General features: G+C 47.4%; 1 protein-coding gene across 3 annotated transcripts in view; it reads left to right on the forward strand.

Moving 5' to 3' along the window:
* nrp2a (neuropilin 2a) overlaps nucleotides 1-24,487 on the forward strand; it is a 57,825-nt gene that overhangs the window by 26,853 nt on the left and 6,485 nt on the right. For all 3 annotated transcript variants that reach the window (XM_069520614.1, XM_069520613.1, XM_069520615.1), the window contains exons 4-16: nucleotides 553-783; nucleotides 2,063-2,218; nucleotides 2,769-2,938; nucleotides 3,539-3,694; nucleotides 9,651-9,795; nucleotides 11,418-11,593; nucleotides 11,749-11,928; nucleotides 12,012-12,156; nucleotides 17,820-17,900; nucleotides 18,082-18,186; nucleotides 21,187-21,452; nucleotides 21,961-22,057; nucleotides 23,805-23,837. In XM_069520614.1, the coding sequence (XP_069376715.1) occupies nucleotides 553-783; nucleotides 2,063-2,218; nucleotides 2,769-2,938; nucleotides 3,539-3,694; nucleotides 9,651-9,795; nucleotides 11,418-11,593; nucleotides 11,749-11,928; nucleotides 12,012-12,156; nucleotides 17,820-17,900; nucleotides 18,082-18,186; nucleotides 21,187-21,452; nucleotides 21,961-22,057; nucleotides 23,805-23,837 (1,941 nt within the window). The remainder of the gene's footprint in view (nucleotides 1-552; nucleotides 784-2,062; nucleotides 2,219-2,768; nucleotides 2,939-3,538; nucleotides 3,695-9,650; nucleotides 9,796-11,417; nucleotides 11,594-11,748; nucleotides 11,929-12,011; nucleotides 12,157-17,819; nucleotides 17,901-18,081; nucleotides 18,187-21,186; nucleotides 21,453-21,960; nucleotides 22,058-23,804; nucleotides 23,838-24,487) is intronic.

Here is a 24,487-nt window from a genome sequence, read left to right on the forward strand (position 1 = left end):
TGAGGGCCCACTTAGAACCATTACGCAACGTTTGTGGCGTGTGGGAGTGAGAGGGACGCGGAGTGCGAAGAGAGAATATTTGTTTTGAATGTGTGCAGCAGAGCAGGGGTCAGACTACTCCCCTCTTTAGCTTTGCATAAGTGTGTATCATTGAACGTGTCACATCACAGAATGTGCTGGTATATGCATGAGGATGGGGTTTTTTAAGGGCAAATCAAAAGCACACAACATGATACTACTATAATAGATTTTTGTTGCCATTTTGATCATGGATTTATTGTTTTTGAACACACAAGTGGTCGAAAAACTGAAATGCTCAAGTGGGCGTGTTGTGTATTTTCATAAATGTGTGTTTTTGTGTCTCACTGCCGCAGCTACTGTATATTCCATCTCGCTGTCTGTGATAAACGACTCTCTGAAACACCCTCTGCAAGTCAGATGAGATATCCCAGCGTGATCGATTGCCAGCGCTCGTATCATCCCATTTTATATGACCGATTGCTTATACCTTTCTAAATATCCTCGTTCTTTTTCCCCCTCTCTTCTGCCCAGGGTCGGAATTCTGCTTTCGCAACTTCACCAGCCCGTCCGGCATGATCGAGTCGCCGGGCTTCCCCGACAAATATCCGCACAATCTGGAGTGCTCCTACATGATCATCGCCCCGCCGGGCATGGACATCACCCTCACGTTTCTCACCTTCGACCTGGAGAACGACCCCCTGCTGGTGGGAGAGGGCGACTGCAAGTACGACTGGCTGGACGTGTGGGACGGGCTGCCTCAAGGTGAGGACGCACTGTGCACGGACACACACATGCTTGGATAATCGATGTCTCTTGGTTCTGGGGATAACACACATTCCTACACAGACATTTGCATACCAGCCTTCAATTTCCTGAGACGCCATCGCTCTCTTTGAAGTGTTGCCTTGCATTCCTTTACATTGCATAGAAGAAACATTATTACACGCGGAGCTGCAAGTGCTTCAACACCCCTGAGCCTGAGGAGCAGCCCTTTCCCATGCCCCTCTCCTCCCTCCCCTCCACCGTCCTCCCTCCTTATCACTGAACGTTTCCTTCCTCCCTGGGGTGAGTGAGAGTGACGACCACGATTGATGATTGATATCAACTTTGCATCCAATGGGAGGTGCTGAGTGTTGCTACAGCAGCCTATCAGCTGAGATCAGGAAGCGGCGAGGAAAAAAAACCATTTGAGGATAATATCAAGGGCTTTGATAGTGGCCGCCATCGGGGAGTGTTCGCCACTGTGGCGCTGTTGAAAACCACATTAGTGGTGGTGAGTGCTTCATTTCCCACCTCGCTCATGTTGACTTCCACTCCTCCCCCTTTTTTTTTTTAAATATTAAGCCGAGAACTAAGGATTTGCTCTAATTATTCTATTTTCAGTTGCTAAAAAGGAATCCGAGTGGATTTAAAATTCCAATTATAGCCTTGAATCCGGGAGCTTTGATAGCTGAAAACAATTTATACCATTCAAAGTTGTGAATTAGGAGGAAATTAAAGTGTAACCCAGTTCCAGGGAGCCAAGTCCTCGGGCGTGAACGAGGGATGGGAGACGAGATGGAAGGGTGAAGAATTTGGTGTCTGGCGAGGGAGCTACTTTTGGGAGTATTGTAATCCTTACTGGTGCATGTGTGTGTGTGTGTGTAGCTGATCCCAGTGCAGCTTGCATTAAGGCGGGGATTTCTATCCCCCTGCTGGGCACTGGCTGAGACACACATGGCAGATGGAGGGATGGACAGGGAAGAGAAGGGAGAAAGAGGAATGATGGGAGGAAAAGAGACAGGGGGAGGGCATGCTGCGACTCATTAGACAACACTTACAGGAGCAGCATGGAGCTGTTTTTATTTTGAACAGAAGAGGCAAACAGGTTCCTAAAGACGCAGCAAAACTAAATATTTCATGTGAAGTAGAATCATATTGGAAAATGAGAATATGCAAACATAAATAAACACCTTTTGGTTTATATTATAATATCCTATTTAAAATGATGTACAAATGAAACTATCTGAATTCAATGTTGTGGATTTATGTGTGTGTGCAGTGGCACCTCTGATTGGCCGGTACTGCGGCACAAAGATCCCCCCAGAGATCCAGTCGTCCTCCGGCCTGCTCTCCCTCTCCTTCCACACCGACATGGCTGTGGCCAAAGACGGCTTCTCGGCCCGCTACAACATGACGCACAAAGAAGTCACTGACTGTGAGTGTGAGATAAGTGTGTGTGTGTTTTCTGCCTTCAATTGCTCTCTCTGTGTAGGTATGTTTACCTGATTTCATTCCCATCTCTGTTTTCTCTCTTTCAGCAGTTTCTCCTCCGTCATCCCTGCTGACACTCATCTTTCTTTCTTCATCTTTCACTCCTCTTACCCTCTCGATCTTTTCAGCTCTCTGCCTGCTTTAATGCTATTTCAATCTCAAAGTTCGCCCTCACCCCTCTCAGCTTTTTTTGCTCCCTCCTAAGGGAGCGTGATTTTCTCAGACCCAGACTCTCACTATTTTCTTTTAGAATACAAATTAACTTCACCTCAATTTACCTCGGCTCACCTGTTGGGCAGCTCTCCGTCTCCTTTCCGCCCTTTTCTCTCTGTGGATTTATCTTTCCGTCACTGTCTTCATGCTCAGTTGCTTTAAAAAAGACTCTTTTCAACTTTTTCCTTCTATCTTTCCTCATTTTTCATCTTGACTGTAAATCCACGTCCACAAACACACAGTTAATCCTCCTCTCTCTCCTTCTCCCTCCTTTTTGACAGCGTTCCACTGCAGCATGGCACTGGGGCTGGAGTCTGGAAAGATCAGCGACGATCAGATCAGCGCGTCCACCACCTTCTACGACAACCGCTGGTTGCCACGGCAGGCCCGCCTCAACAACGACGACAATGCGTGGACGCCGTCGGAGGACAGCAACAAGGAGTATATCCAGGTGTGTATCTGCAAGATCGCACGACAAGTTTATTTATGTGTTTCTTGTACGTTCAAATTTAAAGAAATGAAACTCATTTTAAAGAGAAATCTAAATCAATATTATTTTCATTTGCGGAGGACAATAAATGTAGGGAGTTTGTCTCGTACAAGCACATAAAGGAAATGGAGGAACTGTGAACGGATGATAAGGAAGTGCTTCTGTGCTTCTCTCAATCTTTCCTGTCTCAAACACACAGGTCCACATGCATACACACACACACACACAGGCGGTGAGGAGACGGTGATGGATGAAGGTGCTCTTCAGGAATGCATCCGAACATTGCGCCATTGATCTTTGCCTGCAGCCTTCCTCCCTTCATAGATACAACAACATGCACACACACACAGACACACACCCACACCACCTAGGCTTCCTCAGCAGTAGGCCACAGTAGGTGTCCGTCCCCTGCTGTCTGTGTGACAGATACTCACAGCAGCTGGTCTGTTTCTGTTATCTACATCAACCCCGAGCCCCATAAATCCCTACATCCATCCACACCCATTCTGTTGCTGTTCTAATCTGAGGAGTCCATTTTTGTATTATTCCGTTTCCTCCCAGGTCGACCTCCAGTTCCTGAAGGTTTTGACGGGCATCGCCACACAAGGGGCCGTTTCCAAGGAGACCCAGAAGTCCTACTACGTCACCACCTTTAAACTGGAGGTCAGCACCAACGGGGAAGACTGGATGGTGTACCGTCATGGCAAGAACCACAAGGTAGGTTCTCACACGCGGAGGTCAAACCTGCTAAAGACAAAGCAGTGAAGTGGTGAACTTTCTCTAACCCTCATTCTCATCACGCGTTCTCCAATAACAGGGTTTTGTTGTGTTGCGTCCAACAACCGTATCAGTGCATGCATTCCGTCTCAGACTGTTTACTGAATCATGAACCCAGTCATGAGGTGGAGAAAGAGGGGGCGGGAGGGAGGAAGAGATAGAGATAGAGAAAGCTGGGGGGGAGGCTGACAAACAAGAACAACGGTGTCCTCTGTGTGCCCTTGCCCACGCTTGCGATTCATCATCTCTCTCCCACACCAACAAAAACATGCACGTAAACACACACACCTGGGGTTGTAAAGCCCCCGGAGTCAGGCCAGGTGTGGACGGAGCGAGCTGGTGTTAAAGAGCAGTGTAAGTTTCAGGAAGTGTGATGCCTTGTTTTGCACGTCCTCGTTGTTTGTGTGTATGATGGAGGCCTGTGTGTCAGTGTATGTACAGTCGCTGTTGTCATGATGGGACCTACAGTAAAGCCGTTCTCCGGGGGATTCGAACTCTGTCCCTCATATCTGGGTTGAGGTCAGGAAAAATAGAGAGTGGCGAGGGGTGGGGGATGTACAGAGGGGGGTTAATCCACATGCTTACCCGCACAGACCCCCACCGACCCCTCCCCTCCTTCTGTGTTTGCTCCTGATTGGTTTGGGTGGAGCCGGCGGGGGGTTATTTGATGTGGAGATTATTGAGCGAAACGTGGATTTGACTTTAAAAGTCAACATCTGTGCAATTTATTAGACGACCCCCCCACCATTTACACACGTGCAATATCCACAGAACCCCCCCATGCACACACACACACTTTAAATAACCTCCGGCTGATCTCTCTGTCTGGGGATCCGTGCGTGTGTGCGCATATCTATATGATGCGTGCCCGTCTGTACCGTGTAATCTGAGTCCTCTAATCCGTCTGAAACCGTTCAGACACTTTCAGATGCATCAACATGCATTTGGGAGGGAGATTGCCTGTTTTATGATTTTGAAAGTTGTAAATCGATTATGTTTTTAGCTTTGCACAGAGAATGCACACGTCCGCAGGGAAAATTATCAATAAAATATACCAGGCTAGTGTTAAAATTATGGATTGCACAGAAAAACAGCCTGAAGTGAATGTTGCAGTGTACACCCAACTCCAGGAAATCCAGGAAATAATGTTTAATACTTTTACTAGCGGAACATTACATTATCCACATGGAAATAAATATGATTAAGTATATCATCTGTTTTTCATGATGCAAAAAAAAATGATAGCTCTCAAGTTGCGCTAAAAAATCTGCAAGGATTTATCGTCACTAACACATCTCAGATTACTCTGGATACAACTTTCTCTGCTTTGCCGATCGCTGACAGTGATGAACGGGTTGGATTTAGGAGTTTTCACGAATTGCACATTTTCGGAGTCCCGATTTCAGCCTGGCCCAATTTCATAAATTGACGATTTCACCTGCAGCCAGGTTCTCCTCAGGTCCCAGAGGTCTGCAGTCGAATCTTCCGTGACTGCTAATCCACCAGTCATGTCGTACAAACTCCCAGTTAGCTCGTCCTAAGCCCCCCAAAGAGCCCTTAAGTGGTTGAGGCTCAACTCTCGTCGGGGGGTCCTGTAATGACTGGGATTTGGTTCGACTAATTGTCATTTAACAGTGAGCATGAAGCTAATGTCATTTTGAAAGAGCGTCCGTGATGCACAATATGTGTGTTTGTTGAAGGTTGAGCCATGAGCTTGTTTTTTTTATTACCGAGCTCATTGGCATTCGTCATCTAGATTTGTGTCCCTATTTGCTGAGCTCACGAAGACAGAAGGATTTAATGCCAATAAAGTTAGTTTTATTGAATGCAAGGCAGGCATTGAGAGAGAGAGAGAAAGAGAGAGAGCTTGAGAAAAAGGAGGCATTGTGAGAAACTGAGAATAAATGAAAGTTCCATGTGAGAAAAACACCAGCACCGCAGATCGCAATCACCTCAGTCACACCAGCAGACAGGCTCTGGGCGCACACGTGTGTTTCTGAGTGTGTGTGCGTGCGTGCGTGCGTGCGTGCGTGTGTGTGTGTGTCTGTGTGTGTGTTTCACTTTCTGCATGCCGACACATTTTCAGTTTGACGCCCGTGTGACTTGTTAATTCTAAATCATACAACTCGCGTGTGCACCTCATTACTTGATGAGACACTAGCACACTGAGGGATTGCATATCTCACACACACACACACACACACACACACACACACACACACACATGTACACACAAAAAACACACATGTGCACTCACAGAAATTAACATTAAAGACGCACATCTGACTGTGAGGAAAATCCCATCAGCCCCAGTGTAAAGGATTTAACTGAAAAGCATTGTGAGGCTATGCTAAATCTGTTCAACACACTAACCTGAGAGAGGGAAAAATAGCCCACACAGCATTTGTGCTTGCGTCACACTGTGTCACACACCCACAGACACACATTTTGTTTTCCACTCAGTCATTCTTCATGCACACACACACATTCACACCCATTCTCACAGACACAGCTGGAAACACTGGTACAAAGTGGAAGACTTCAACATAAGGTGGTGTAGAACAATTTCTAAGGATCACTGCTTCCACCTTAGCATGCACACTCACGCACACACACACCGCGAGCCCCTCTTGGAGCCAGTAGTGGAGAGCGGCCAGCTGGAACCAGTTCCTACTGTCAACATCTTCATGCCGAGAACCGAGAAGGAGAGGCGGGGGGCAAGAGAGGACGTCTGGAGAAAAGATGGGGAGGGAGGTAATGGCCGGAGAGAAGGAGGGAGACCGAGGGGAATAAGTGGAGCAAGAAGATGAGGACGAGGAGTGTAATGGACAGACAGAGAGACTGGGAGGGGAACAAAAAAACACAGCCGGGAGATGAATAATGTTTTGCACAGAGCTCAGCGCTTCTCACCGTGGTGCCATCATGCTTGAGGGTAAACACTGGCACAGGAAGGAGACGTGTGCCAAAAGAACAGAGCTGGGAGTGAAAGCGAAAAGGTGGTGAACAAATCAAGCTATGATGTTTATATTTATACGTGCCACAAATCGTCTTCAAACATCTTTAGCCTGCTCAGGATGTGTTTGCAGGTATCTTTAGACAAGGTGTTTACAATAACACCGCACTCCCGGCGTACGCGGTGACCTCGTTCTCCCGCGAGGTCATGAATAGTTAAACATGCACGGTGCCTGTGTCGCGCCACTGTCCACACAAACGAGTCTGACCGACACATGCAGCCATGTGTGTGTGTGTGTGTGTGTGTGCAGGAGGCTTTAGACAGCGAGTGGAGCTTCATTATATTTTAATGACTCGCCACACTGACGCACACACACAACATGACAACGTTAATTATTCAGTGCACCTCGCCTACAGGTCACGTGAGGCTCACATACACACACATGCATGAGTGGGGAAAAACATGCCAGTCGTCGGGCAGATTATTGAGCAGGCCCAGACTGCAGACTGGTAGATACACACACTCACACATTATTGTCTACTCACACATCTATGAGCCAAACATGCTTTTCAAGCCCGGCCGTGCCCTGTGGACATTCTCGCTTCGTCAAAAAGTAACCACGCTATCAACAAGTTAGTCAATGACCAACCATCAGCTTCCTGCGGACATTGACCTTTAACCTCTGGAGTAATGGCGCCGGGGTCAAGAGAGTGACCTTTCAGGTAGCTCGACAATAGACGAGAGGAAGCTGAGAAGCTGACTGACAACTTCTCATTGTCTGTCCTGCCTCGTGAAGTTTGTCCTCTCCCCCCGCTCGCAGCCAAGGAAGAAAAATGAGTGTGTGTGTGTCTCTCGAGAGCTGATTCTGTGTGTGTGCAGACACACCTGCTATATTGCCTGCTTTTATTCGAAGATGAAAAGAAAAGCAGCTGGCAGCATTATAACATTTAGTCATTGCAAAAACTTTTGCACATCTCCAAACCTTCTATTTTTTTGTCAAACTGTTTGTGGTCCTTTATTACAATTTAACCCCGAATTTACAAAAATTGAAACTTCCGGCTCACAATTTCCGCAGTAAACAAAGATGCTTGGACTCAATATTCTGAAGCTTGAATTCATAACATGTTTGCAGTGACTGCAATTTAGTTGAAAATTGAGGAAATGCCTTATAATGAGATAAATACTCGGTATGACTGTTTCCTGTTCCAGTGATGAATGTCTTCTTTCTCTCCTTTTCCACCACTCCCTCCCTCCCTCCTCATTAAGTTACTGTCTATCCACTGGCCTCCATTCAACCTTTTTCTCCCCTCTGCTCATCTGTTTTCACTATTCTTCTAAGGACTCGTGTTTCTCCTGTCCGCTCTGTCTCACCCACCTCCTGCTGCTCTTTGTTTCGCAAACAGACTATCTGCGGGTATGGTTGAAGACAGGCCGGTTTGCATGTGAGCCGCGCGCTCGTCTTTTGTTCGAGCGTCCGTGGGTGTGGGTGTTTGCGTAACCCCCATAAGAGCCCACATCCACCGCTCGGCCTCTTAGGTAAACACAACGGCGGCCTATCGTCAATCTAGCAGCAGATTCAGCGGAGATAGACCTCTTATCTGTTCAAACACTCATGCTGCTTTGTATTACCAGTGTCAGCTCCACTTGATTAAATCAAGCCGTGCCCAAAATCAAATAAAACCCCTCCAGTCGGATTTCTGAAGTCATATCACTCCCGTTCCTGCTGGTTATGGAATTCCTGGTTTTTGAGAGACATGTGCCAGACGGGGGGATGATTTAAATATGGTTCGTTTTGCACCAATATTGCAAAGTAAAATTTTCCAGATGCTCTATCACTCATAATGAAAAACAACATTATCAAAAGAAGAGGGAATCAAATTTTTAGGCAATGGGAGCGCGCTCAGGTTTGATCATCCTGCGCTTGGATTCGAGTAAAAGAAAAATCATGTAGCCCCTTTAATCTTTAATTCAGCTGCTTGTAGCCGTTATCTTTCCGCTGCTTCGAAGCTGTGATGTTTATTCGACGTGTTTTCCTCTGATATCCGTCGTTCAGCAGAGGCCTCTCCACTCTGCCGGCCTCGTTCGACCACAGACGGAGAGAGTGAATGACACTTAACGCCCTCAGATGGTTAAACAACGCTTCCTCTGCTTATCTGAGGGTTTCCTGCAGCTTTGTGTGTGTGGTTTCAGTTAGTAACCACCAACAAGAGGAAGAAAGGCATATGGGGGTGAGAGCAGAGGTGGGGAGAGATATCAACTGTACAGTCCTGAAGAAGAGAGTTAAGGGGGAGGTGTTGAGATGGAGGGATGTGGTAAGGACAGGCAGAGTGTAGGAGGAGGAAGTTATTAAAGTTTGGGGAAATCCTCTCTTCCGCTGAAAGAAAAGGAAGGTTGCCTCGTGTCTGTCCTTCAACGTCACGGGTCACTTTTCTGACCACCCCCTTCACTACCGCTTATTAGCGACTGGAAGGAAGGGAGTGTTAATGGAGAATTTCCCCTCACATCCTGCCCACCTGGACCAGACTTCCTGCGGCGGGCATGTTTTGGCCGTGTCAGGTCACGTCTCCTGCAGCTTCCTATGACCACCAGCAAGGAGGTGAAGCGAGGAGGAGGAAGAGAGAGGCAGAGAACCCTCATCCATCGTCAGACTTTCCCAGCCTCACAGCGCCGAACCTTTGACCCCGAAACACATCGACAGCTGGGCTTGTGACATCGGATCTGTGTTTGGGTTGTCTCCAGCTTGTCCGCCCTGCCACTGTGTGTGTGTGTGTGTGTGTGTGTGTGTGTGTAGCCAAGCAAAGCCGTGCACTGTGGGTTGGTGTAGAGTAAAAAGATGGTGTTTGTGTGTGAGAAAGAGATAAGACGGTGCAGGTACTCGAGCATGCAGGTATGTACAGTACAATCTCCCTCTGACAATAACCAACGTCTGTCTTTGTCTTGTAGATTTTCCACGCCAACACGGACCCTGCCGAGGTGGTGCTCAACCGCGTGCCGCAGCCAGTGTTGGCCCGCTTTGTTCGCATCCGACCGCAGACCTGGAGGAACGGCATCGCCCTGCGCTTCGAGCTCTACGGATGCCAGATCACAGGTGCGTGATAGCTCAACTCTCTCGTCCTGCGTCACAGGAATTACAACAGTTTCCTGCAACGCATTCAGGCTCAGTTTTCTTGTTCAAGGACACGATACCAGAGGTGACGAGAGAGGGGAAAAATCCTTTACTTGTCCACTTGGGGGATTTGGGGATTTAAACCAGCAACATTGTGGTTGGCGGCCTGGCTTCTCCATTGTCTTGTGAAGAAAAAAAATGTTTTGAACGCTAAATATAATTTGCTTTTTAAGACTTTGAAGATCAGCAGAAAAAATATCTTCCCAAAACCTAAAAGGAAACACACATTCTCACTCACACATGCATGTGTGTTTAGTCTCTCTCCCACGCTTCCCCCCTGCTATCTTTTAAACATGGCAACCCTCGGGCTAATTAAAAGAAACTGTGACTCTTTCATTCTTCCTTCCGAGGCTCCACCAGTGTCATTTCCCTCTCTCGACGCTCTCCCACTTCTTCTCCTCCTTCTTGCTCGTTCCGTCTCCAACTCCCCCAACGGCGCCTCACTTTCGCTCTCATGGTTTTACTTTTCTGAAGCGCCCCCTTTGTCGCGCAGGCTGCTCCACGTCTAGAAATGAGTACCGATCAATCTTTCATGCCCCCCCCCCACACCTGCCCGTTCACTCTTACATCAGAAACTGTGATTCGCCGCAGCATCAACAGCTGCTGTGCTGAAGCAGCTATTTGCCGTTACAGCGCAGGTACATGCGCACACACCGACGGCTTCTAAATATAGCAGGTGACCTCAAAAGCAGGCACGCCCTTTGAAATGTACACAGACAGCACATACACACACACACACCCGTGCACACTTCCTGTGCCTTTTATTTATTATTTAAATCTCCTGCTTTTGCAGTGACATAACAGCATGAAACTTTGATCTGCGTTCTCTTAAACCGTCAGCACAACTAACGTCTCCCCCACTGGCTTCCTCCTGCCCCCTCTCACTTCCTCAGTCTCCCTCTCTTCCTCTTCCACCACCCTCCGTGCTCATCCGCCTCCCTCTCACCATCCCTCTCTCCCCCACCATGTCCCCAGCTCCTCAAATTATATCTCTCTCATCCCCTTAATCCTTAATTTCCACCTTTTCACACTCCCCCCTTCAGCATGTTACTCTCAACTCTACTCACCCATCCATATCTGAACAAGTTTCATTCCCAACCGCTCCTGCATATATGTGGAACGCTCCCTCAGCTGCTGGACGTACATTAAATGTGCGCAGCCCAGTGAGCAGACAGGCTATTGTAAAGAATATAAAGACACAACACAAAGAATATATAGACACAATACAGTGAACGACACATTTAAAAGACCCCATTGTGTTTGTGCGAGATGTGAAGTGCATGAACTCAAAGCGGTGAAGTGAGCCCATTCAGCACTAGACTTAACATGTGCTTTATATCGGCTAATAGCACTAATTGCATCTAGTGTTGTGCTTCACATCTCCTTCCCCTCTCTCACTCACCCTCTCCTGTCTGTTCTGCTCTTAATGCTCAGGAGTGCAAATCCTGCGGCCAAGCTTAACAGCTCCCAGGTGGGAATATGTGTAATGGCGCTTGTTCGAAGGTGAAGGTTAAATGACTCTCTGACCTCTCGCCCCGCTCCAGACGCACCGTGTTCGGACCTGCAGGGCCTGCTGTCCGGCCTGCTGCCCGACGCCCAGATCTCGGCGTCCTCCAGCCGGGACATGATGTGGAATCCCGGCACCGCCCGTCTGGTGGCGAGTCGCTCCGGCTGGTTCCCTGCCCCTGCACAGCCCCTGGCAGGAGAGCAGTGGCTGCAGGTACGTACATTTTATCAATAAGTTTCCGGTTGGTATTACTGCATGAGTAATTCTTGCTTCCACATATTGCTCAGAGCCTAAACAAGACACACAGCAGCAATTAAACCATAACCATGTGTTGTTGTTTGGTAATAATCCAAATTGAATCCCTTCAGGTGGACCTAGGTGTGCCGAAGACGATGCGTGGCGTGATCACCCAAGGAGCGAGGGGAGGAGACGCTGGGAGCGGGGCGACCACAGATAATCGGGCGTTTGTTCGCAAGTACAAAGTGGCGCACAGCCTGAACGGGAAGGAGTGGAATTTCATCATGGACAGCAAGACAAGCCTGCCTAAGGTGGGTGAGGGAGGATGAGAAAACTGATGTTTGTTTTTTATTTTTAAGACACCGATTCAGCAACTATTGCGTTGTACATGCAGATTTTCGAGGGGAACATGCACTACGACACCCCAGAGCTGCGTCACTTTGAGGAGACGGCGGCCCAGTACGTCAGGCTGTATCCAGAGAGGTGGTCTCCAGCGGGGATCGGGATGAGAGTGGAGATACTGGGCTGTGACCTTCCAGGTAGGACGCCGCTGTCGCTGAGTATTTGAATCGTTTTATGTATGATAATTTGCTGGCTATAGTAACCCTGGCTGAATAATTCGCCCCACACTGTAATAAACTCCAGAGAGCGATCCAGAACTGAATGGACCTTGAGGAAGGTGGCTCGCTGGAACAGTGAGGCTGGCATTAGATATGCATGACAGTCATTAGAGCGTGCCAGAGGTGAAAGGAGACTCCCGGTGTTGGCAGAGAAATTAAAAGTGATAGCACAGTCTCAGTTTCCTTCCTGATATCTGCAAGATACTGCGTGTGTTCGACTCCCTGTGAGCTTCTACAGCAAGTGTTTGGGAGTGGACAGGGTTGGGTTTACTGGAATGCGTCCCCGCAGAGAGGGAGCGCTGGTTTCTCGGCTTTCCAGAGCGGTCTGCTATCCAGATGTGAGGTCGTGCATTCAGCAACGCATATGGACTCTCAGTGTTTAACACTCCCTCTATGCCTCTGCAGGACGGCCGGGCCGAATAGCACAACATGCTCCGCACAGACACAACACATTCAGATGCTGGCACATGCCGAACAAACCACGAAAAGAGATTTAGACGTACACTCTGACATTCACACACACACACACCACAGCAATCAGGCCTCTATAAAAAGCCAAACCCTCATTGTGTCGTTGTGTGTGTGTGTTTGTGGGTTTGTATAAGCGCAGATGGCATTTTCTGCTCTGCAGTGGAAGAGAAATATTAAGAATGGAACATCAATGACCTTTACCACATCTCTAGACACAAATGCACATCTGCCATTTATATATACATACTGCTTATATATGAGTTGAGGCTGTAATGACTTATTGATGTTTGTGGTCAGTTATTGTCTGTTTTTGTTCACTTTCAGAAATGCAAAGCCAAACAATAACCGAGATTTAAAAAAAATAGAGCTTTCTATATATGTCCGTATGTTTTATTTATGTTAATGTACATTTAACGCTACTTTCGTCACACTGTGCAATGTTTCATGCATGTTATGTCTCCTTGTGTTGAAGTGCTCCCTCGGTTATACGGATATAAGAATGCTGTAATAAAACTACAAACAATACTAATGTAGAACAGATATACTGAAATACTTAAAAAGTCTTAAATATACCTTGTTGAAACCTGCAGAAGCCCTGCACATAACCGCTGAATGCATTTGTCATTCAATTTATGAGCAGTTTATGAAACACCTGGCGCTCTCCCAGAATCCTCCTGTGGCTCACAGGAAATGATGTGTTTTCCTTGCTGACAGACGAGTGACCCTCAGGGAGGGTGCGGCCCAGGAACAACCTCGACCCAAAAGATCGATGCAAAACGAACCATCCCCGAAAAAAAACTCAGGGGTTACCACTCAAGTTATTTTTATCAGATAAGAGGGGGGGCTTTAGCGGGACGGAGAATTGCTGTTGAGGGTCACACATTGTTCAGAGGCCTCTGAAACTCAGCAGGCACAGTGGACCTCCGCTGTCATCCTGTGATTCATTCACATCCCCCACACAAACCATTCACTTCTCTCTGTTCTTTCCTCCCTCTTTTGAATTTTTTTGATTTATACAGATATCTAAAGGATATATTTTTACCCCAAATCTCATTTAGGGCAGTTTGAGCAGCTCCCTCAATAAAGCAGAATAAGGTTTGTCACTCCCCCCCGCTCCCTACACATGGTTGCAGTTTTTTGTTTTCCCACCCTGAGGCCCGGTGCGTGGCTCCATAGATGTTTTTGTTCTTTTTTTGTTACCATGCCACCTCCCCTCCCCTCCCCTCTGCCTCTGTTACTCATCACTCGCACCTCTTTTCCATGCTCGCTCTGTGCTGTTGGTCCCGACTCCTTCTGTTTTCCTCGATTCATTCGCAGCTGTCTCTCTCTCTCTCTCTCTCACACACTCACACACACACACACGCACTTCTACCATGACGGTTTTCTCTCGTGCATGTGCTCCAAAAATGTATGGGCCCGGTAAAGAAAGTTTGAAACTGATCTGTAGGAGAAAAAAAAATCTTCTCCTACTTTTTTCCAGATGGGATCATTTTAGTCGTAGGAGCACTCACAGATACACACACACATACACCTGAAATGTGAAGCACAGCTTACACTGCAACTGTGTTCCAGAAAACTCTGAAGTCGAGATTTTCCTAATGCAGTTTTCTGACGTCGTACAACATTACCACAATGGAGTAATGCAACGTGGAGTATATTCGCCTGTATTTAATTCAAATAGTTCATACGATCCTATAGTAAAACCTAATGTTTATATACAACTCACTGTTGGTTGTGTATTCAAGGGCGCTGCTTGGCTGCCATGACTGTAAAAAATTTTCATGGTCAGCCATGTTTTCTGTTTACCCTTGGCGTCAAGTGCTGTGGGACGAAAGTTCGACCACAAAAATCTCGTCTTCCGATTTGTCTAGAACTCAGGGTGTTCGTACATGTCACGTCTTCGGTAGCATCCCATTTCATGAAGCGTGTGAACAAGGCGTGATCTGAGTATTTAACCCAACAGAATATCAAACAGTGGCCACTTGTCTTTCCCATCACGTTCTTTTGTGGTGTACGTGTGTGCATGCATAGCCATTCATCAGCGTGAGTGTGAGTGTGTGTGTGTGTGTGTGTGTGTGTGTGTGTGTGTGTGTGTGTGTCGGTCTGCCAAGTAGAGATTTACAGAAAGGCTTTCTACATAATTGAAGATTTTTTTTTCCTCTTCTCTGACATAATGCTGAGTCAGATTCTTCAGGAGTGAGCAATATCTTTTATGCAGAGAGGGTTGGCAGTCACCACCCCCCTGTGTGTTCGCCCCTTTTTTTGCCGTTGGTGTGGGTTGAAAAAACAAACTCTCACAAACATTTATCCATGTGTATATCTTTGTGTAGCTTCATGAGCATGCACAGCTGCAACTTGTGTGTATTTGTGTGCGCATCTCCATTATCTATGCCAGCAGTTTCCCCTGGGTCCACTTCTAAATGTTGGAGTCTCATCCCATGCATGATGATGACTTGCATCATCACCTGCAGCAGTGGACACATTATGTAAGACAACAATCTGCCGCAGAGGGACTTTTCCTGCATTACACACATGCACACTCAGGCCTGCCCGTGCACACTCGCACGCCCTGCTATGTGACACACGCATCACACATCAAGGACGGGGCACGGGGCAAGGTAGGCAGGTCGCATACGTTCGCGCACGCTTTCACATAAACATACGCACCCGCACAAAGTCGATCCCATTCCCCTTGCCCCCCCGACACTTCTGTCACATGCTGGAAAGGTCAGCACATTTACACTGTGACAAGGCTTGACCTTTTGAAAAGCATGGAGTGCTCAGCAGCCGGGCGGAATCTTAATGGGCGGACTTGCTTGCGCATCTTGTGTTTGTGTGTGTTTTAGCTGTATGCACTCCGGCGCCCAGGTAAAGCGTTGGCGTCATGTTGGTTTAAATTTTTACCGTCTGGTCCCGAGACTTCACTGGAAAGGTTAACCTGGAATTAAAAAGGCAAACACCATAAGGCAAACAAGGAGAGTGAGCACAAGAGACAAAATAAAGAGGAGAGATGGTTTTGCATTTAAAACACCGAAAGGAAGGAAGAGGGCTGCTTCCCTCGTCTTACCTTTCTGGCAGGCCGGCAGCGATAAGAGTCTCATTAGGTAGCTAATGACCGGCATAAAGGAGGTGACATTAACACTGGGTTAATGTCAGAAGCTGTTGCCCGCGTTTGCCCGCTGTGGCCGACCCTTTTATGTTTGCCATTTCTCCAGCTGGGGCGCCCTCGTGCTCGTTTCCCCGGGAAGTTCCTTTAAGCGGATCAATTGTGCATCACGCCACATTTGTTGACCTTAAGCGCCTTTTAAAGTCTTTGAACGATAATGACAGCAATGCAGACAGAGGGAAATAAACAGGAGGAGGCTCTAGTATTGCCACTGACTTTTCTTTTTTCTTGTCTCACATGAGATCACATGACATTCAAAGTGTTCCAGTTGTTTGGATCGGTTTTAATGTGACGATGCAAGGCAAGCTGACAAAGAAATAGGAATTATTATACGAATCAAATTAGCGCAAAGTGTTCGACTGCATGAAGCGAAATGTGACAAAAACAAGTCTCTATGTAAACATATGTTGTTAATGACTTGAGTGATGATAATTCAGGCAGAAATTGGGGGAAGAACAGACTGCACGGTTAATTCACATGATAAATGTGGATCTTTGCTTCAGACGTGACCCAAACTCCCACAACGCACCAGGGTTGACCCATCTGCTCCTAATAACATCGCGCTTTCTCCCACTTCACATTCCGACTGCAGCCTGCTCAACATGTGTGCGTCTGCGTTCACATGTGATGTGTTTTACTGAGTAAATCGTTGGCTTGTTATGCCTTTGTGTGTTGTTTATCTTTGTTTATGATGAATGTGCGTTTGAATAGATGTTAAGGACAGGGAGAAAATTCTACAGTTCGCTCCGTGTTTGTTCTCTCGAGCCTGCATGAGTTATGGAGTGAGGGAGACACACACACACACACACACACACACACACGCACACACGCACACACAGGATGGAAAAAAAACGGGAGATGAAGTGCATGTGCTGTGTTTCCTCCCTGACAGCCAGTGAGTGGTCCCAGAGTGTGATCATCCCGCGCAAGGTCGAGGGGAGTTTGTTAGACTCGTCCATCCATCAGCCTCAGCGCCAGGCTTTCTGTGTGTGTGTGTGTGTGTGTGTGTGTGTGTGCCCATGCATCTTTAGCATATTTGAGTCGGTGCTGGACGGATACTGACGCCCACTCCAGCACCCAGACTGTGATGGGGGGGGCCCTCTAGGGTGCTTTCAGGGGCTATCTGTGTCTGCCTCCGCCTGTCTCTGACGCTCTGGGTGGGACGGCCGAGAGGAGACAGTTCGACAAGAGATACAGTTAATTCCAGACACTGACCTCACACTCTCAACATGCACTTTAATTCACCCTTAATAGGACATGTAGACGTGGCGTTTATGATCTGGTTTATCAAAACAGGAACTCCCTGATTTCCAGTGTAAAGCGTGAACCTCAGCTGTTTTGGCGTAAGAGATTAGTTTCGGGGGGGGAAAGCATGGGAAACAAGGCTGAGAAGTAGCGCACCATTCAACAGAGGCAGGCTGTGTCACAATTGTTTCCTGCCTTTACGCTAAGCTAAGCTATCCCACTGATGACCGCACCTTCATGCTTCACACAGAAACATTTTAGTGGATCCAACAGTTTTTAAGGGACTTTAGGGGCCCGGGGCCAAAGCGACCCCCCAATGAACATATAGCCTTCAAACCACAAAGCTTTTGGCAGAAAGTTAGTGAAATGGGGCTCTCATTTTGGAGCAGAAATGCAGAATGTGACGTAGAATGAACCTGAACCAAAATTGTCGTTGCTGTGAACTAATGTAATCAGCCATTCTCGGGGGCCCTTTCAGACCATTTTGCCTCCCCTGTTGCAACGCCCCTGCACCCCACATCTTCTTTCTGCCTTTGTTCCTTATCATTTCCTCTCCCTAATTTACGACACCGTGGGGGAGAAAATTGCAATTTGAATAATCCCTTAAACAAACGTCGGGCGATTAATGCGTCCTCTTTGCGGGTCGTCTAACATCTGAGGACTGTTTCTGACCTGAGATGTGTTGTGTGTGTTTCTGCAGAACACACCACGTCGGCCGAAATGGTCACGCCAACTCTGCCTCCAGACATCGAGACCACCACTAACCCCATTACGACTACAGGTGAGAGTGTTTTACATGAAAGGACGAATGAGTGTTATTTGGAGGCTGTAAAAGGAAAGATGAAAGCCTCTGAAAGGGCTGTGTGACATTACGCAGCGCTGCCGTGAATCCCTCTTTATCTTAAATGAATGTGATTTCTCATGTGCACTCTTTTACACTGCCTTTTCCTTCACCTCGACAGCAGCCAACTCTCCTCCATCAGAGAGCGTGTGCGACTTTGAACACGGCCTGTGTGGGTGGACAAACGACCCCAACGCCCCTCTCTTCTGGTCCCTGCACAGCCACGGTGAGTGTCCTTATCAGTGGTGTGGAGATTCTGCCCGTCATCACATCTGTCCGGATTTACATCATATTTCTCATCAGGGCTGACGGACAGTGACCTGCAGGAGTTAAATTCCACCATGTTATTGTGCATCGGTTTCTGTCAAAGCTTTAATGTATGCATCTGCACGCAGGGATTTCATTTGGATCCATAAAATTGCACAACCACAAATGCATCACGTTTATTTGATCAACTTCACTGGGTCTAGACTCGACTCTATTTTCTAAAATCAAATGGAGTTGTTCTCCTTGTGCGAGCCCTTTTTTTATCCAATTTGATTGGAATAATTCCTTAAATTGAAACCGATCTAATTTAGCCGCCGCGTCTTAATACCCGAGAGAATGAAAATGAACCGAGGGAAAGCGCCGCCGCTGCCCACACCCCCTCACACGGACCTCTATGAGTCCAACATCTCGGCAGGAAGAGGTTAAGACCCAGTAGCTCCAATTAAGTCAGGAGCAGGAGATTCCAAAGAGGAGCCGCTCATCCCTTTACTACCCCTCCATTACCTCGGGCACATCCCAGTTGGGGCTGTGTAGACTTCCATCTCCTTAGACACTCCTTGAAGAAATTATTCATTTTCCCTTTATACGTACCCAAGGATCAAAAGTGCAGCTTTTGGCGTGTTATTAAAAGCTACAGAAGATATTTCCTGCTGGGTTTAAGGAGGATTTTTTTATACAGCACTATTTATAATGTTTCATGGGCAGGGTACAGGGTTGTTATCCCAGCCTTGTTTTAAAATTCATTGGTTTTGAGCACTGCTTCTGAAAGATTCAGCGATTCTCCAGCTGGTTTGAATTGAACAAGAGGTTTGGCTTGCTCCCCTTTTTTTGTTGAATGTGTGATGTCACCTGGGTTATGTTCAGCGGAGCAACAGATCTCTACAGCAAAGGCAGACGGTTTCCTGAAGCGTGACCTATTTAGGTCATAACTGTCTTTGACAGGGGGGGGGGGGGGGCTTCAAAGCGGCGTCTTTCATCACGGCCGGATTGGAAAGGGTTGCATAGATTAGTCAGGTTGTGGCTTTCATGTATGGAGTATCATTTCCAGCCATTTTGAAACGCCACGCCGGCCTTTGATTTTTCCAGCTGATGTCAAAGGTCGGAAATCTTAGCCGACGCAGGATCATTATTTCGCTGCTATCAAATCACTGTTTAATCCTCAATAGGATTCCTTTTCCTCGCGTGACCCAGAGACTATGATCTCCTCACCTCATGACCTGAGTAATGAAAGCAATCATAAAACATAGAGCTAGAAGTAGCTGCTGTATATTATCTGGCTTAATACGCCCCTGCTAATAAAACTGTGCTAACTAGGCTTCATAGATTGAGTCCTTGTTTGCGTATCTCTGCAGGAGACCGCTGTGAAGTGGATTAATAATGCTCTGTTGTGCCGTGTACGCAGAGGCTGTCTCGATTATGAGCTGTCTGGCAAACAAGAGGCACAACAATGGGGGGTTCGCTGCGAGGCGCCGCGCTTCGACATTAGGCGGAGACAGCGGAAGGAGGCTTTGGTGCACAAATTAAAACGAGCGATAAAACGCCTCACGGTGTCTCCAAGTTTTGTTTCACCCTCGCTCTTCCGGTGTCGTTCGCAGTCAAGGAAAAGGGCCAAGGGACTTACTGTCACACATGGCGTCTGAAGTGTCACACACAGGCAGAGCAGGGCGCATGGCGAGCAGAGGGGAGCTGTCAAGTCGGAGGAAGATTTGTCCCTCCAGACACCGCTTGTCGGAACGGCTGGAAGGACCACGCACACACACACACACACACACACTCATCAAGTGAAAGGTTATCAGCTCAGTTTCTCAATATGTGGAGTATGGCTGCACTGAAAAACACACATTCTCGCCAGATGCTACTGTAACGTATTTCGGACGAGAGGCAGATGAGTTAAGATGATAACATTTTAGTTTTTGCTGGAAAACAAAAAAAGACACACTAATTTTCTGGAAAAAACTTCTTGACATACACACACACACAAACACACACACCCTCACTGGATGCTATTGTAACGTATTTCAGGTGAGAGGAAGATGAGGAAAATTTGTGATTATACTGGGAAACAAAAAACTCCCTGAGATACACACCCACACGTATACATCTCCATGATAAAGCAGGTGATTTAATCTGCAGATTGTTGATACTGGACATTTTCCCACAGGGCCCACTTAAGAAATTCTTCACCAGACGCCTCATCGAGTTCCTCTCTCACACACAGACACACACACAAAATCATGCATACTGTACAGCCGGCTCACCGATCTCACTCCCTCACAATGGAGTTCATGTCGGCATCCAATTTGCAAACTAAACATCCTCTGGTGTAAACAAATGGAGTGGTTTGCATTTTGTCAGACTTTTCCGTTGTTGTAGTCATTTACCTGGAAGGGAATGAAGAGGAATCGGCCCCGAGGGTCTTGGCTGGAGTTGTGGTTGCACTTTACGTACAAATGACGCTCTCTCGCCAGACCCTATTCTTCTGCGTGTTTATATTTGTCATATCCCCATTGTTTTGCGCGACTATTGTGCGATGGCGATTCCGTTCCTGTGAAGCAACTGGTGATTACTTGTTACTTTTTGTTTCAGAGTATGAGCATGAGGATGTATGTGTCAGAGTCTGCCTGGGTGTGTGATGATTGTTGATGGCAGTTGTGTGTCATCGCAGCAGCATCCATTCACAGTGGATATCAAAAGTCTACACAGCCTCTCAAATTTCCGAGCTTTTAATGCCTCGAGGGCTGAAATGAAAACCCATTAAATCAAGCTTTTTTCACTTTTATTTTAATGCAGCAACCAGCTAACTCAAGGTTAAAACAAAGCTCAGCTCACTTCTGGCAATGTGCTAAAAATACTAAAAATTAGAAATACTAGAAATTGCACATTGTTAAAACCTCCAATGCCATTGGATTTAGTTTTTTTCTTGATTTATGACCTCATCTGTCTCGCTCCCCTTCTCCAGAGCTCAACAGCTATCTCTACCTGGACACCAGCCTGAAGACGGAGCATCAGCGCGCCCGCCTCGTGAGCCCCACGGTGGCAGCGAAAACCGGGCCCCTCTGCCTTGTCTTCTCCTACCAGCTATGGGGCGAGGCCCAGGGCCACCTGAAGGTCCTGCTGCGGGACGCCCACAATGAGGAGACCCTGGTCTGGACGCTGACGGACGATCAGGGCCCTGTGTGGAAGGAGGGCCGCGCAGCCCTGCCTAGCTCTCCTAAAGACTTCCAGGTAATAAAACTTCGTTTTTAGCTGAAATAAGAAGTGGAATTAAGTTTTATTGTCTCCCCAGAAACTGAAATGTGTCTTTAATGTCTTTGTCAGAGTAGGTTAGAATGAGACATATTCTTCTGGGTGCATGAAAACATTAGTTTCCCTCTCTTTCACCTTAAGCCAGGTTTGTCTTCATATTGTCCCTATTGGCTGCGTGATTGTTTGGGGATCGCTGTGCATTTGTCAGAGACATCACAAGCCGTTAATGTTCTCATAAAAAAGTCAGCCGAAGAAGCTTGCAGGGAACGGGAGGATGATTGCGAGCGCTGAGTGCAACTTTGAAATCACAGGCGCTGTATTAACTTTTTATCCACTTTCTCCTCCTCCTGCTGCCTGTCCCCATTCTCAATTTGCCTCCCCCCCTCGCCCCCCCTTCATCCTGTCCCCATCTTCCTCTTCCTCCTCTTCTTTTCCAACTTTTCTCCTCCTCTTCCTCCTACTCCTCCTCCCTCGTCGGTTGCATTAGGTTGTGATGGAGGGTTTCTTTGTGCACGGCACCAGAGGACACATCTGGATAGACAACATCCACATGAGCTCCAGCACCCCCCATAAAGAGTGTTCACGTAAGTTGCACACACACACACACACACACACACACTTTGGTGCTTCACGTCAATGCATTTCTAAGGACAACTCTTTGACTGACAGCCAAAATCGTCTCCATCCAGGAGAATATTGAAAAATATTACACACACATGCATATACACACACACGCCCATTTGACCCGCCAGCTCCATCTGATCCTCTGTCAACACCATCGCCTCATCATCTCGCCCTCCATCAATCTGCCATTCCCTCTATTTCCATTCCACATCCTTCACTTTTAGCCTTAAGGTCCTTGAACATGACACACACATGCAGTGATAAACACCCGCCCACACACACACACACACATGCACACACACCGCCCAGTCCTCCCTCCACTCCCTCACCCTCCCATCCCAGTTTTAGAGACGGCGTCTCTCCTCCACAGAACCCACCGAATGCAGAGATGAAAGCAGGGAGGAGTGGGAGGGACGGCGTTTACTCCTTCACAAAAAAAAAAGAAAAGAAAAAGAGAATGGGAAAACTAGGCCATAAACGCCCTGTGGGCCTCGGCGATGCTAATCTATGTTTTATTAGATTTCTCTTCTTCTCCTTCTCTTCTCTCCTCCCTGTATCGCTCTCATTCCGCCGTCGTATTTGTAAACAGAGCTTTTCCCAGTCCGTCAAAGGGAATTATTAGACAGGCTGTTTCCCAAGCAAGTTTTTCTGGGTGCCTAGTGTCGAGCCAAGCGCCGGCGCAGCCTCCTTAATCTGGCCCGAGCTTTGGCTTTGGAGAGGGTCTTAAACAGATCAGAGATCGAGCCCGGGGTTCAAAGCCAAAACTGACTGACTGACGTCCTGTGTGTTGTGTGTGTGTGTGTGTGTGTGTGTGTGTGTGTGTGTGTGTGTGTGTGTGTGTGTGTGTGTGTGTGTGTGTGTGTGTGTGTGTGTGTGTGTGTGTGTGTGTGTGTGTGTGTGTGTGTGTGTGTGTGTGTGTGTGTGTGTTACGTCCCTGGCTCATGGCAAACACTTCTGCTTTTGCCTGTTTGTGTTCTATCGTTCATTCCTGCATGAGAATCCAACAGCCAACAGCCCCACACACACACGCCACATCCCCACCCCGCTTCCATGCTGCTGCGTTTCCTCCATTGCCACTCCAGAGCATGCTGGGATGTTGCTTATCACCCGGCGCAGTCGAGTTCTTCACAGTACGCTGGCGTTCCCGCCAAAAGGCGCAAGTTCCCAAGCCGGTTTCCGTCTTTCTTTGTTTCTCACCCTAACCCCCCCGACAAATCACATGCACGCACATACACTACACACACACAGGCAACAGTTCTTTGTGTTTGCATTTCAGGCAATCAGAGTGAAGGTTCTGCTCTGTGCATTCGCAGCAAGCCACATCACCCCAGCCCACTCCGCTTTATCTGGACGCCACAGATAAACAACTTGAAATGCACAAACCTTTGCGAACAAAGACGCACACATCCACGCTAGTAGCCCGTGCACTCTCCCGCACAGTCCATCTCCAATTCCCAGCCCACACTCTTCTTTTAAACCACGTTCTTGTCAAGGAGCTGCGTTAAATGCCATAATTCATGCGAGTTATCCGAGGAATTAACTTCAATTTCCCTAGGAGGAATTTTGATAGTGAAGTGACATTTGTGTGACATTTGGCTGACTTTACCCTCGTGTTTAAAGTTATCTAACAGCTGACTTTCTCTCTCCCTTCTCTCGTTCCTCTCCTCTCTCTATGTCTGCACGGCTCTTCCCTCTCTGTCCTTACAGAACCCTTCGCTGCATTTCCTCCTGAAAATCCAGGTGAGTTCCATTTCGGTATGACGTCACTTGTGAGTCATTCTGTGGTCATGCTTCCTGCTCGTTGGTTTGCACTAGCCTGCGGTTTTTTGCTTTGCGCAGGCACTAAGCTCCCCAAAACATTTTTTTTTAAAACAGTGACAAAACAAGAGGCTGGAGCTGGAGCGATGTGATTCCTGATTAAGTAAACTGCATTCATTTTAAAATGAGGGATTCATGGCATCATCAGCGGCATGTCGGCATCACCAAACGACAAAATTTCGAGTTGAAAACCAGATTATTCCAGTAATGTGCTGTGGTTTATTAATTTTACCTTGTCAGTCTCAGTGGAAACAAAGGATGCATCTCGAAAGAGCAAACTGTGTGAGTCAGATATTTGAAAAGGGGTTACATATTCTCACTTCCAGGCTCTGACGCAGCCTGAAGGGTTTTAAATAACTGTTTGCCTCATGAAAAAATATTTAGAGCATCCTGGGGGAGGCTGTGAGATTGATGCTAGTGTTTTGGCATCTCATAATGTCCTGCAATAAGACAAGAGCTTGGCTGTGCGAATGTGATGTGTGTGTGGGCTTTTCTGCTCCTTCACGTACAAACGTGCACAAACACACACATTAATATCAGCACACACATGCACACCAGTGTCCCCAGTGCAG

This window comes from Paralichthys olivaceus, chromosome 24, assembly GCF_024713975.1.
Source record: "Paralichthys olivaceus isolate ysfri-2021 chromosome 24, ASM2471397v2, whole genome shotgun sequence".
Lineage (NCBI taxonomy): Eukaryota > Metazoa > Chordata > Actinopteri > Pleuronectiformes > Paralichthyidae > Paralichthys > Paralichthys olivaceus.